Source organism: Anguilla anguilla, chromosome 7, assembly GCF_013347855.1.
Source record: "Anguilla anguilla isolate fAngAng1 chromosome 7, fAngAng1.pri, whole genome shotgun sequence".
NCBI classification, from domain to species: Eukaryota; Metazoa; Chordata; class Actinopteri; order Anguilliformes; family Anguillidae; genus Anguilla; species Anguilla anguilla.
In genome coordinates, this window is record NC_049207.1 from 7,639,891 (window position 1) to 7,653,643 (window position 13,753).

Here is a 13,753-nt window from a genome sequence, read left to right on the forward strand (position 1 = left end):
AAATAGGACATGTTGGTTTGTGCGTATGACCATTACAGTGTTTCAGGAGTTACAACTGAAATTGTTTGGGAAGTGGGAAGGAATTCACTATCATCTACTCGTTAATGTAATACGAGGGTTATTATTATTATTATTATTATTATTATTATTATTATTCGTTGTACTAGTATAATTAAATGCAAGGTTAACGTATATGTACAGTCATAAAACCTACGTAATCAATTTAAAGGATAATAATAATAATAATAATAATAATAGATGCTTTCCATAATAATAATAATAATAATAATATTAAATGCAACCATCTAAGCTACTTTTGCCGCTGTCTATGCTTCAGAAACCAGCTCGCGTTTGTTTCTGGATGGTGCGCATGTTTTAAATTGAGTTCACTCACTGCGCCAGGATAAATTTGCATTATATTTGCAGCTGTAATTAGCTGATGAGCATCTCCCTATCTTTCATTTGTATGCTCATTACGCTTTTCCTTTTTTCCCAGGTCTTTGGATGTCTCCTGTGATCCGTCATTTTCCAATGTCCTGGCAAAGCAGCCAAGATTTTATCAGTTTTCTATGCAAAAACCCCAGCCGTTTAAAACAAAACCACCACCGGGAACCGCATGGCACGGAGGCTGTCCCTCTTAGAATAGCCTGGCATTGGAATATAGTGCTTATTATAATTCACAGAGCGTAGATGAAAGTTCTGCCATTTTGTTTCTTCTTCCTTTTTTTTTTTTTTTTTGGTTGGTTGTTTAGAGTTAAGTGTGCGGAATCTGACAGCCCACGGAAGCATGAAGAGACGATAGATGGATGAAGAGACAGAGATAAGTGGAAAGATTAGTTAATGAGATGGAAGACAACGGAGATGTAGATGCATGCTCAGCCCTATATTCTGGGGAGAATAAAAACGTTTTTCCATGAGAATTTGGTCGACCTTTGATAACTATGTAGGCTATTTATTACAAGTGCGGCCATTTAGCTTCAAATGCAATGTTCAGTTGTTGATCACTTGACCTCCTAGATCGACCTATTCCCGTATTCACGGCGGAGCGTAGTGGACTCCGTGCAGGGAAAGGAAGATAGTGATCGACTGCCAATTGAAATAATACAAACAACACATTATAGGGTTTCCCTTGTCCCTTTTTTCCGAAATGACAACATTATATGTATTTCCAGTGCGATGTCTGTCAGCAGTACCACAGCGTGTAATTTAAGATTCTTTGTCTTCTCTCAATTATAATGCATTTCCTTTCAATGTTTTATACCCTCTTCAAAAGTTCCCCTATCCTTCATTCGGGAATTCATTAAAGTATTATTAAGAGGGCCTTTAAGCTGCTTAGTGAATGGCTGTTTGTGGGGATCTAGAAGGTTGAAAGACTGCGAAAAAGGAGAGAAAGAAAGACTTGATTTCATTGCAATCTTTTGAACAAATAGCTAACATTTAACGTTTACACCCTGACTGGCGACGTTCTGGCGCTCCGAGGACGACCGAGCCGGGCTAAAATGTCAAGAAAGCCTTTGGAGAGTGCAAGTCTCCAGCTATCATGTTCTCGAGATCCCCCCGCGCGCACAAGGCTTCGGTTTCAAGCCGGACTTGTCCGTGTTCTGCTTTTTTGCCGCGCACTTCTAAATGAGTGTCAAAGAGCCAAATATCAAATTGCGCCGGGGTCAAGCCAATTTTGTTAAGTTTTTCTAGGCGTCTATCTACCTTCAGTTTACTGATATGCCGGGTAGACCGGCCCAGTGGAATTGGGTTAAGTCAACCCGCCGTGTGCATGCCATATAGTCCTAATGATTTTGAGCATGCGTAAAAAGAGATTATTTAAGGTAAGGGTGCCATTATTGACCTACACGGAACAGGTTAACGGGAGCTGAAATTTTTTTCAAATAAAAACGCTATTACAACCAAGATGCTACGAAACATAGGCTACATAGGCTATATACTAGTAATATTAGCTCTACAATTGGAATATGACGATTCATACTGGCGAGATTTGTAATATAGCAAATGAAAAGGGCGGATAATAAACTGTAATGCAATAATAAAAACGTATTTTGAGTTTATTACAAGGTTACTAAACGGGTTTACACACGAGTAGATTGGACCGATAATTCCCATAAACAACTTTAAAAAAAATCTTAATTCCAATTCTAATTCATTCGTTCGTTCTGCATCATTAGCCTACGAATGAAGCGAAATCAATTATGTGGTCTATACTCTTAAACGTATACAGAAATAACTGCGAAAAAAACGTTGCTGCAAGACTTCCACGAAGATAAGGTGTAGCCTATTTTAACAGCAGATCTTTATTTGTGTATACTTATGAAGGAATTCATTATCATCCATGTTTAAATATAAACTGGCTGCAGCACCTATAGAAGTAAATGTATGCTGCGTTTAAGAATACAGTTTTGTAATAGAAAAAGAGAGAGATTTCCGAGTTGGCTTTTGATTGACATACTGTCCCCAGGATCATGTTTTAATCCCTGCTTCACTCTAGCCTTTTCATAACTCATTTCTCTCCGCGAGATGGGGACTCAGATGGTTGCCACGGAAACGGCGATAGCGCTAAGCCATTTCCATGTCTGTGAGGAGGCCGTTATTCTGCGTGCGTAGCCCATTTGCAACAGAGGTCGTCACAAAGTCATCCACAACACAGCACACATTTATGATGACACTTTTTTCATTCCTTTTCTTTTCATAAACTAGTGCACACGCGAACAACATCAGCATCCAATGACGTCTCTGAGAAGGAAGATGAACTGCCCTTTCTGATCAAAGCATCCGCTGTGCTCGCGGCTGGCCTCGTGTAGGTGCCTTTATGCTCTCTGCTCCTATGGTAAAATAAATGGGAAGAGAAGCCTTCACTTTGAATCGAAATACTCAACAAAGACTGGGCAAACCCACATGTGTAGGGCATTTGATCCATTTTAAATTCATTTAGATTTAACGCCAGTAGATACATTAGCAATCTAATTTCTACACCATTGTCATAATAGCATGTTACAAGCTGCGGGACACGTGTGTTGAAATAAATGCAATCCCGTAAATATAGCGCCGCCGAGCAGTATAAGGTCTCACAGGACAAAGATGTCCAAACGCAGCAGCGCAAGGACGTGTTTACCTGTGGTGTAATGTTGCGGTAGTTAATTAACTTTATTTATTAATTTACTTATTTAATCAGGATAAATCCCAGGAGACTTCGTTAAGCCCCAATGACGTCGCGGGCAGGGGCGCCACAGTTTAGCCTTTTCGCTTTGCACTTTTTTCATACCATAAAGGCTTAACACACATTATTTAGGCCTACCTTTGGCTTTTCACATCCAATAGGCTATAACACGGTGACAGTGACAAGCGCTAGTGAAAACGCAAACACAAAGAAATATAGGAAAAAAACTTGCTTTTTGGAAATTATATATTCATTGCTGATGATAACATATTTTGGAGAGGATTCAAATAATGTCAAAAGCCCTAACCGGATTAACTGTCCTGTTATCGTAATTTTGAAGAATACAAGGAGTCACTTCGTTAAAATCGAAAGACAATATACAACAATATCCACTGAGTAGGCTAAATATCTTTCAATATATATATTAATCAGACCTGTACGGGTTCATTAATTATGTAAAAATGAATTTAATGTTTTTATAACACGAACGCACACAAGCACGCACACCAAACTCGACTCCACACACGCACACGCACACAAACACACCCACATGCACAAAATACTTAGCCTACTAGCCTATTAAGCCTACAATACTTATTTAATTTACATGCACACCGTTAAAAACAACGGGCATGCTACCATATACAGACCAATGCTACATCTGTTTCACAAAGGTAATCAAAACGTTCCACCACAGGTGCGCACGATAGCATGAACATGAAAAGCAGGAACACGCTTCTGATAACAGTCCTAGCTATTATAAGTCAAGACATCTCCTGGACATTTAGCCTCATATTAATTACGAGTTATGTATGTAATGAGTTTGTTTAAGAAGCATTGACGTTTTCTCAGGAGCACATGTAATTCTGGGCCAACAAGTCAGAGTGGGTGTGGTGCCTTTATGTTACTGGAGTAATATTTAAAATGAACAATATCACGAGAACACACCGGTAATACTGTTTATCAAAGACATCTCCATTTGTCCATCGATAAAACGCACATGGTCACCAGACAGGTAACTAAAACTCTTATTTAATACAATACGACATAGCCTCTCTCTTCGAATGACCAACTCCTTAATGGTAATGTTAAGATCTCAAGGGTGCCATTCATTGAATGAAACATGAATCATCACAATGTACATGGAACTGGCTTAATCTCCTAAAAATAATAAGGAAATATAAAAGAAAAAGAAAGAAACACGCAGCCTGTGTAATAAGTGCAAGATTTCTTCAGGGTCTGGTTTCAACCAGTTTCTTTAAGCTTACTTTGCAAAAGACGGCAGATTACTGCAATTTAATTAATGATCTTAAATCTCAAACCAGACCTTTCAGTCTTAATTGCAAACATAATTAAAATCATACTTCAAAACTTAACCTACAGTCACGCACATATATATATATATATATATATATATATATATATATATATATATATATATATATATATGTGTGTGTGTGTGTGTAGGTTATGTATGTGTGTGCGTGCATACGTGCGTGCGATAAAAGTTTATCATTCTTTATTCGACACGCTTTGGATAAACATTTTTAAGAAGTTATCTTTGTCAGTCTTCAATAATTATTTTATAATATCTTATTATTAATAATAATAATAATAATAATAATAATAATAATAACAATAATAATAATAACAACAACAACAACAACAACAACAACAGCAACAACAACAACAATAATAATAATAATAATAATAATAACAACAACAAAAGCCTTAAAACGAAATGCTACGTGAAAAATAACTTCGTGACAAATAGACTTTCAGTAGGCCTATGCCATTAATTTTCTATGGGCGCTCGACTGGTTTTATTTGTATTTAAGTAAAGGATCATGTCCAGAAGGGGGCGCTTTATTTTCTAAGGTTCAATAACTGAATGACGATCAAAATTAACACGCCTCCCAACGGTCTTCACATGCACAGTTCGGACAACCTATTTATTTTGTCTATTGATCCATTCAATCGGTACAAGGGATTTAGTTGCTTCACTGGCAAAGTGCAACACAAAATATGAAACATTCTTAAAGAAAGACAATGAACGGAAAGGAGTTCATTATGGTCTGATACAGAAAAGACAATTATGCAGAATGTTGCTAAATGCGTTTTCCCCACAATCCTTTTTGATTCCGTTTAATCAGAGGCATCGTTTACATTTCTCAATATTGTGCGCCATGTTTGAGAACTGGTTGTCTATCCTTTTCGCAGCGGCTAAGAAAGCCAGTTTGTTTTATTTCAAGGTGTGCGCTTGTTTGACCAGTCACATGACACTCAACTAATTCGCCTATCAGTGGTTCTTTGAAAAACCCCGAAAAAATGTTCTCGAATGGCCCTTAGAAACCCAATTCGGAAAAGTAACGGGACTGTCACAGAAAATTGATCGCCAATGGATAGACCGGAGAAACGTGAAAGTTTTTCACCGATCCAGTAATGTGTAATGAATATATTAAAAAGGAATTCTTCACGCAAATGCGCAAGACGTTTAAGACAACGTACAAAACACATTGAAAGACAGCATTAATTAGCCTATCTAAATAAAATGGAAACATTCTGAGTTTGGGAGAAGGAATAATAAAATTCTACAACTAGCCTACTAATACTACTACTACAACTATCACTACTAGTCTACTACTACTATTACTAATACTAGGCTACTATGACAACGATGACGACTAGTAGTTGCTCTGAATATGAGCGTCACTAAATGCCACAAAATTTAAAAGGTAACATCAAATGTTAACTCTAAATATAATAACCTAAATTGATTCAACCTAATTCAAATAGGCCTAAAATATACTGGACATCAGTGGACATCTACTACGTTCGTAACTAAATTCCATGAAGTAATATACTGATGAATTACTCATTAAACATTTATGTATTTTTGGTATTAATGGGCATTGGTCGATAGATTTGATCACCTAAACACCCTAACGTCGTTCTGGCATCTGATTTAAATAATCAAAAAGATATAAAATAAAATAAAAACATTCTTTATTAACTTTTTTCCCAAGGACACGGGCATTTATAAAGGCCGTTTCACAATGTTAAGATGTTCTAGGAGAAACACTCGACCGTAAACACACTAAAAGATACCAATCTGCATGAAATGACAAAAAATATAAATAAATAATCCACACCACAATAAACAAAAACAATGACCACACGGGCCATACGTTCACAGTATGCTTCGGCAGTGTCTTATATTTTCACTGCGATTGCACTTCCAACGTCTGAACAACGTTTTTTCTCTTAAAGATTGACCAATCTCCGTCGCTACTTGTCCGTCAGGTTCCCACTTCTAGTCTAAAACTAAACCCGGCCTGTGTTCGCAGTGCAGGTGAATCATACCCTTCACTCCGTTTCCCTCTCGCGCATCTTTAAAGTATTTAAGTTACATACTACGTGCAAAACAACAAAACCCTCTTGCCATGATGTCAAAAAAACATCATTCTTTCTTTACAAAAAAAAAAGAGTATATAAATATTTTAGCTGCATGGAAAAAACATGAGCCTTGTGTGTGCTTGGTTAATTTTTGAGAGACATGGCAACCTTTTTCCTTCTTCATCGTTTTACAACTTTTGTCACACTGAAACAAGCGGACGGGTATCAAAGAGTACAGCACAGACAACCTCTTGCTCTGGACCCTTTTGCTCTAGAACTAGGGCCTTAAAATTAAAAGCACTCTCACTTGCCCATGCTGTACCCCAACCCAACCTCGATCGACCTCTGCGATGCTGAGGAGTTGAGGGTATGACTTTGGTAGAACTCAGGAGGACAATCCGTCCACACCCTTCTGGGGTTCTGAGCCGCCGGGTACATTTTAGACCGCTCTAGACAGCGGACCAGCCGCACGGTCAGAGGGAATAACTTCACGTGAACTATTGGTTCATCGTATCTCACGCGCACAAATGCACACACGCTGTTGTAATGCCGTGAGCCCTTGCCAAGGAGGAACCTGGGAACAAGCGAAACGAGATGGTTTCCAGCTTTGGCAAAAAGGCATTAGAGCACTGATGAAGCTGAGGGGTCAAAACAAAGCTAAGTTTATCCAACAGGCTACCTAGATCTCCCAGTGTCTGTAATAACACTGAGTCTTAATCTCTTGCATTTAGACTTCAGTTCATGTGGAAAAGATTACTTATCAGCAGTCATACGGTGCAACAAACTGCAACCGTCTGTTTGAAACCTTTCTTTGAAATGCAAAAACAAACTACAAGAAAGAAACTTTAATTTCTTTTATCTTTGAAAAAGAAAGAGGAATCTGCATTACTCTACCCCAGCATTGGGCCTGGGTTCACACCCGATCTTTGATGATCTGCGCAAATTACAACGGTAGCTAGACATCGTCGTTAAAATGTTTTTTAGACCATATGGGCAGATGCCAGATAGCCGATGTTAAAGCAGAGGCAGTTACCATGGGCTCTGGAACAGTATATACAAATACTCCCGTACAAATGCACACACACATACAGACGTGTGCACAGGCTGTACGTTCTCATAATGGGGTTCAAAATGACTCCGCGAGTTTGCAGTTTGTATGGATGAAAGTTAACCACGGCTTCTCCACTGGTTTGTAGGCAGCATTCCTGAAAGGAAACATCTCAGTAAATATTTTTGATAAAAATACTAAATTGCGCCAAAAGCCCTTGCACGCGTCCACGGGAGGATGCCTCTTTCCCAATACCACAAAAAATCGGAAAAGGGTTTCACATTTATTCACATGGAACGACCATAATCCTGGTTTCTTATTTTCCCCATTTTCAATGAAGCACGCTAATGACCCACCCATTCACATGCACAGGTACTGCCAATTCCAGGCAAAAACAAAATCAGGAGCACATTTAGCTTGTTGGATCGGGTGAAAAGGCAGGGCCGTACGCTTGATCCGCATTTGGGGGACTAACGCGCAGCAGTTTTACCACTTCAGAGTCACGACTGGAACCCCTCGATTTTATCTTATCATTTTAGCTGCTCGGCTGAACCCGGGCCCTGAGCACGGCCAGCTTAACGCACGTTCCGCCAAATTCGGAAATTCAGACGGGGTGCGAACGGGGCCCTCCCTGTGCCGGTCATCGCTAAAAGCCAAAACCCTCACAACTCGGTTGCATCAACAGGAAAAAAATAAAAAATAAATCAAACCAGGATTGTCTCAATTCTCAGGTAAGTCCAAGACAAAAAGCAGGCACTACACCTTGGGGCGTAAGCAGCATCGTGAATATTTCTTGCGATTTATATGCAAGCTGGTCATTATCCTTTATAAATTAAGAGGGAGATTCACTCTTGGGGTTCCTTCCCTTAACGGACATGCTGAACAATATATTTAAGTGCAGCTAGACAGCTGCATCAACGCGGTACTTGCATTGCCGCCATCATTGCTAATGGCTATAATGTTCTAGAGCCAAGTGTGATAAAATACGATGAAACAGTTATAGCATTTTATAACATGGTAACCCACAACCAGTTTTCTCATGCGAAAGTATCAATTTCCTGAACCTAACCAACTCCATCAAGCCTAGTCACATGAGCAAGGTGAAAACCAGTCCGATGAAGGTCCTTTGTTCAAAGCAGGTGATTTTTTATATATGCGGGGAGATTTGGATTCACTGCAAATGTTTCTTGTGCAGTTAAAAAGACCATAAAATATACCAAAACCAAAACCTGGCTTCGCCCGCCATTTTCGCTGACTCAGCTCTTTGTCCTTCCAGCCAACAGCAGGGTGATGTGACATCTACCAGAGGAAGCCTCTGAAAGGATAACTATCCAAACCAGGAGCCTAACAGAGCAACAGAGGACAGAAGTCAATTGAGAAGCAGTAAAATTCAATTGCGATAAAATAGGGCAGCATTCATGTTTAGGGCCCAATTCACTTCTCCTGTGGAATGAAAAGATTATTTACAAACACCAATTTTCTCTCTGAAAATTAATTCTTTCAAAGCTCTGTTTCTATAAACAAAAGTGCATTTTAAGTGAACTGATTCGATAGTCTAGAATAAAGCACAATCAGTATTCTTCATTTTAAGACTACTTAACTAGGTTCTGAATTGGAAGAATTCCACACGTTGTATCCTCAGCATCGAAAAACCAGGGCAATTTAATTGCATTCACTGAAAATGAAAATTCACTTACAATCATAATTAACTTGGGACAGGAAAATTAAAATGGCATATTTTGGTACAGAAGTTTTTTTTTCTTTTTCTTTTTTTTTAGCTTTTCTACAGAGAGATTTACAAGCAGTCTGAAAGAATATTTGAAGAAGCAGGAAACCTTTAATAGAGCAATATCAAGCAAATAAAATATATTACAACAAGCACAACTACAGTAAGATTGGTGCAATTGATATGAAGAAAAAAACGAAATACAAACTGTCATTTTAAAAAATATACAATAATTACAGAAAACTGTTCAAGTTAAAAATTAATCAGGAGAAAAGGAACAAAAAAAGTCAAACTCATAACAGAAAGCACTTGGTTTGTGGGATCGTATGTACACTTATATACACAAACGAAGTCATTTGTATATACACGTTTTATGGCAAGCTGTGGGGGGGAAAAAAAAAAAACCATTTTGACATTACCGGAAAGCATCTGAGATCAGTCTGACTTTCAGTGTCGTTTCGCATGTATTAGTTCACGGATCGTCGTGTCTTCTCGATAAAAAAATAGTCGTAATAATACAAACATAACAGTAGGCTAATGATGGTGGGGTGGGGGAGGGGGAGGGGGTATAGCTAGCTGGCCAGTCTGAAGGGTTGAGCTCGACGCATCTGGGTCCTGGGTGAGAGGGAGTAGGATTTCCAAACTGAGACCGTTTCGGCAGCGGCCGGGGTAGCCGCCGACGCCGTGGCGAAGAAGAGGCGCGCGGGTCCCGTTCCCAACGCGGGGTGCGGAGAGCCGGCGAAAGACCCGACGCCCAACGTGGAGGTGAGCCCAACGCGGAGGTGAGCCCAACGCGGAGGTTAGCCCAACGTGGAGGCGCGACCTCGGAGGGGCGGTCACGTGACAGGCACAAGGCGGTGGTGTCCCGTGCGGCACCACGGAGAACCGTTGCTGTGACGACGCTCGAAAGCGGGGGGCGGGGGGCGAGGGGTGGGCGGCGTCTGTGTGCTGGGGGGGTGGGGTTTGTGGGGAAGCAGGGGCGGGGTCTGTTTCCGGGGCCTGGTCTCAGTGCACTTTGTGTTTCCGTTTCTTGTGTTTTTTGTCCTTTTTCTTGCCGGCGCACTTCACGCAGAACCACTGGACGTCCTCCGGGGGGGCGGCGACGAGCCCGACACAGGGCCTGGGGGGGGGGGAGGGGGAGGGGGGGTCACAGAAAAGGGAGAGAGGGAGGGAGAATGAGAGAGCGTGGGAGACAGGGAAGGACAGGGAGAACAGGAGATGGGGATGGACAAAGAGAGTGGGGAACAGAGAAAGAGAGAGAGAAGGGAGAAAGAAATGGAGAGGGAGGCAGGGGGAGAGGAGGAAACAGAGAGAATAAAGAGGGGAAGACCAGAGAAAAAGGAGAGATGGAGAAAGATTGAGAGAGGGAGGGAGAAGGAAAGGGAAAAGAAGGGAGGAAGGAAGCAGGAGGGGAATATAGGGAAAGAGATGGAGAGGGAATACAGAAGTAGAAAAAGATGGAGGTTGAAATTTGATGAACAGAAAAAGGACAGAAAAAGCAGTGAAAGAAAGAGGAAGTGTAAATAAGAAGGGAGAGAGAAAGAAAGAGACAGAGAGAGTGAGCAAGGGAGGGAACAAGAAGGCAGTTAATGTGTTTTGCTGCAAAGGGTGACAACTCCGCACCTACGGACATTCACTCATTTTGTTTGGGCCGTACCTCACAATCTATTTTTTAAACTTTATCTCTTAGCATGATTTGCGATTCGACGCTGCCGTGGACCGCAGCACCGCCTCGTAAAACTGCAGAATATATTCAGAGAGCTCCGGGGAGACAGAACCCGATCTCCGGAGCGTCCGGACGCATCCGTCAAACCGCTGTCCGGAGCTTGATTTAGGGTGCGGCTGAGAACCCGAGCGAACGGCTCGCAGCGACGCGACAGATTTCTGGAGCGAGGAGAGCCGCTTCTGCGATCGCTGCCTGTTACTGCGTATCGTTCATAGTCCTCCTGAGCTCTTTGAGAAGAGAAGACGGGGCGACATAGCTCAGGACGTAAGACCGATTGTCTGGCAGTCGGAGGGTTGCCGGTTCAAACCCCGCCCTGGGCGTGTCGAAGTGTCCTTGAGCAAGACACCTAACCCCTAACTGCTCTGGCGAATGAGAGGCATCAATTGTAAAGCGCTTTGGATAAAAGCGCTATATAAATGCAGTCCATTTACCATTTACCAAGACCACAGTGCGCCTTCATGAAGGAAGGGACGTTCCTGCTTCGTCACTTTAAGCAGCCCAGTAGTTCTACTCTTGGCTAAATTTAAAGAAAATCTGTTAGGCCGGGAGTGCCAAAGGCCTGTCCCTATCTAAACGTCCGATGATAATAACAGCTGGAAAGTTCAGCGATAGCTAAGGGCAATAAAATCGCATATGCTTTTCCCAGAAAAAAAGTTGACACTGTGGGGACTTGAAAAATCCCCAGTGTTTTGGCTAGCGCCTTCCTTGTGGTGGACAGAGTAGGTTGGACCGTTGATGCCAACCAACAGCAGTGGCTGAAAAAGTGGTTTCTCAGGTCCGCTAGACATAAAAGTAAGCGTGCAACTTAATTTTCGCACAACTTTATCGTTCATCTGCTCCACCTTCAGTTGGATGGGCATTCCTAGCTTTCTTACAGCATCTTTTCCCAACTCTCCAGGCTCCGTCGAAGGGAACCCTGTTGCTTCATACTCTCTGCTTCGTTGCAGGGGTTTTAGAACGACACGCTCGACGGCACGCGGGAGAGACGCGCTGGACGTCTCTCTCTCTCCGTCTCTCTGCGTCTCTGCGCCAGACACTCCCAGATTCAGCTCAGATTATCTTTTACCAGCCCTTCATGGATATTTAATCGGGAGATCAAAGTTAACGACGTAACTTTCCGCCTGAAAGCGAACGCGTTTCGTTACCCGCGGAAACGCGCGGTGTGAGGACGAGGACGAGGAAGAGGACTGCGGACCGGGCCTGTGTTTTTTTTCTTTCCTGTAACGTAAGGTCTGTGAAGAGACGGGCCTGATTATGGAGTACCAAAGAGCTTCTGTCAGTACAGACGATGCTCAAAACTGTGCCTAGCCTTATTGGCAGTCCGACACTTCCTCGAAATTAAGTTGGGTTCTTTTTTGTGACATTTTAAGCAGGGTTTCTGAAACTATATTCTGCGCTACAGCTCTGAAGACTGCGCTCTGTGCGGAGAGAGGCTGCAGTGCATTGTGGTCGGGCTAAACATTAGTTTAGAGTTCGCACAAGCTGCAGTACAAAGTGTGTGCACGCGAGATCTGCTGCCATTAACAAATTATTATCAGAAAGATTGTTTTCTGCAGACAAACGGTTTCATTTCACTAAGAGAGGATGTTTAAGACAAAGCATAAATGATGCGTGAAATAAACAGCCCAAATCCGTGCGCACACCAAAGGCTTGTTTTGATATCGCTGGGAAAAAATATGCACTTGAAGCAATTAAAACTTTTAATCGGAAAAGCCATTTTCGCTGACTCCGACTGGGGTGGATTTTAATGTGCACATCTGCATTTTAAGGATGATAAAACAGAGAAATTTATGGATAAGGAGATTACAGATGAGCTAACCCATTTTGATAGATTCAGAGAAATTAATCTTTTAAAAACATAAAAACGCTTCTTAGAATTCCTCTGAGCGAAGGCCTCATGAAAACTTTCAGGACTGACCACAAATGACCTTTTTGCTACGCACACCAAGACTCGCAAAATCTCAATGCTACCAAAAAAAAAAAAACCCTGGCATGTCCTATCAAAACTGTGAACTGCTTGCTAAACTGGACAAGCTGAACTAGACTCCTGTCCTGGACAAGGCAGGACTTTCAAACTGGGCCGTGCTCAGACTAAAATCAGACCAGCGTCTGGCCCAGACAGAACCTGAAGAGAACCGGGGAGGCTGTGCCGGGCCTGGACCGGGTGAGTACCGACGGGCTCTTACCAGTGGTACCAGTCATCACAGTCGTCGCATCCGATCATCGGACTCCCGTCGTCCGCTTTGTTGCACCCAGGACAGATCCAAATTTGGTTACCCCATTCGTCTCGGATCTTTGAGTCAGAACCACACAGATTAGAAATGCATTAGGCTGGGAGCTCCATCTTCAATTTCAATTTGCCATATTGGTGTGATAGGCACTGGCAATATGACTGTATGTCTGACATTTAAAAAGTGAATCTATCAATCACAATTAATATAACACAAATAAGTCCTCCCTATCACAATTTAAAACAGGACGAGAAAAGAAATTATCTGTATATATAAAAATACAACAGTAATACATGAAAACAATAAATAAAAGAAATAGTAAATAATATACACTGTTCAAAATAAATGAAAATAACGGATTGAATTTGACAAAATGAGACATGCCAATAAGGCTAATCTCACTGCTGCACTCTCTCAGACATAGCTACTTAATATAAAAAATCTGAATGCAATAAACTCC

General features: G+C 41.5%; 1 protein-coding gene across 1 annotated transcript in view; it reads right to left on the minus strand.

The window, feature by feature from the left end:
• Positions 1-10,300: 10,300 nt before the first annotated feature.
• Positions 10,301-13,753, minus strand: part of taf3 (TAF3 RNA polymerase II, TATA box binding protein (TBP)-associated facto) — a 54,343-nt gene continuing 50,890 nt past the window's right edge. The window contains 2 exon segments of the mRNA XM_035427286.1: positions 10,301-10,456; positions 13,249-13,355. Of these exon segments, the coding sequence (XP_035283177.1) occupies positions 10,342-10,456; positions 13,249-13,355 (222 nt within the window). The 3' untranslated portion in view covers positions 10,301-10,341.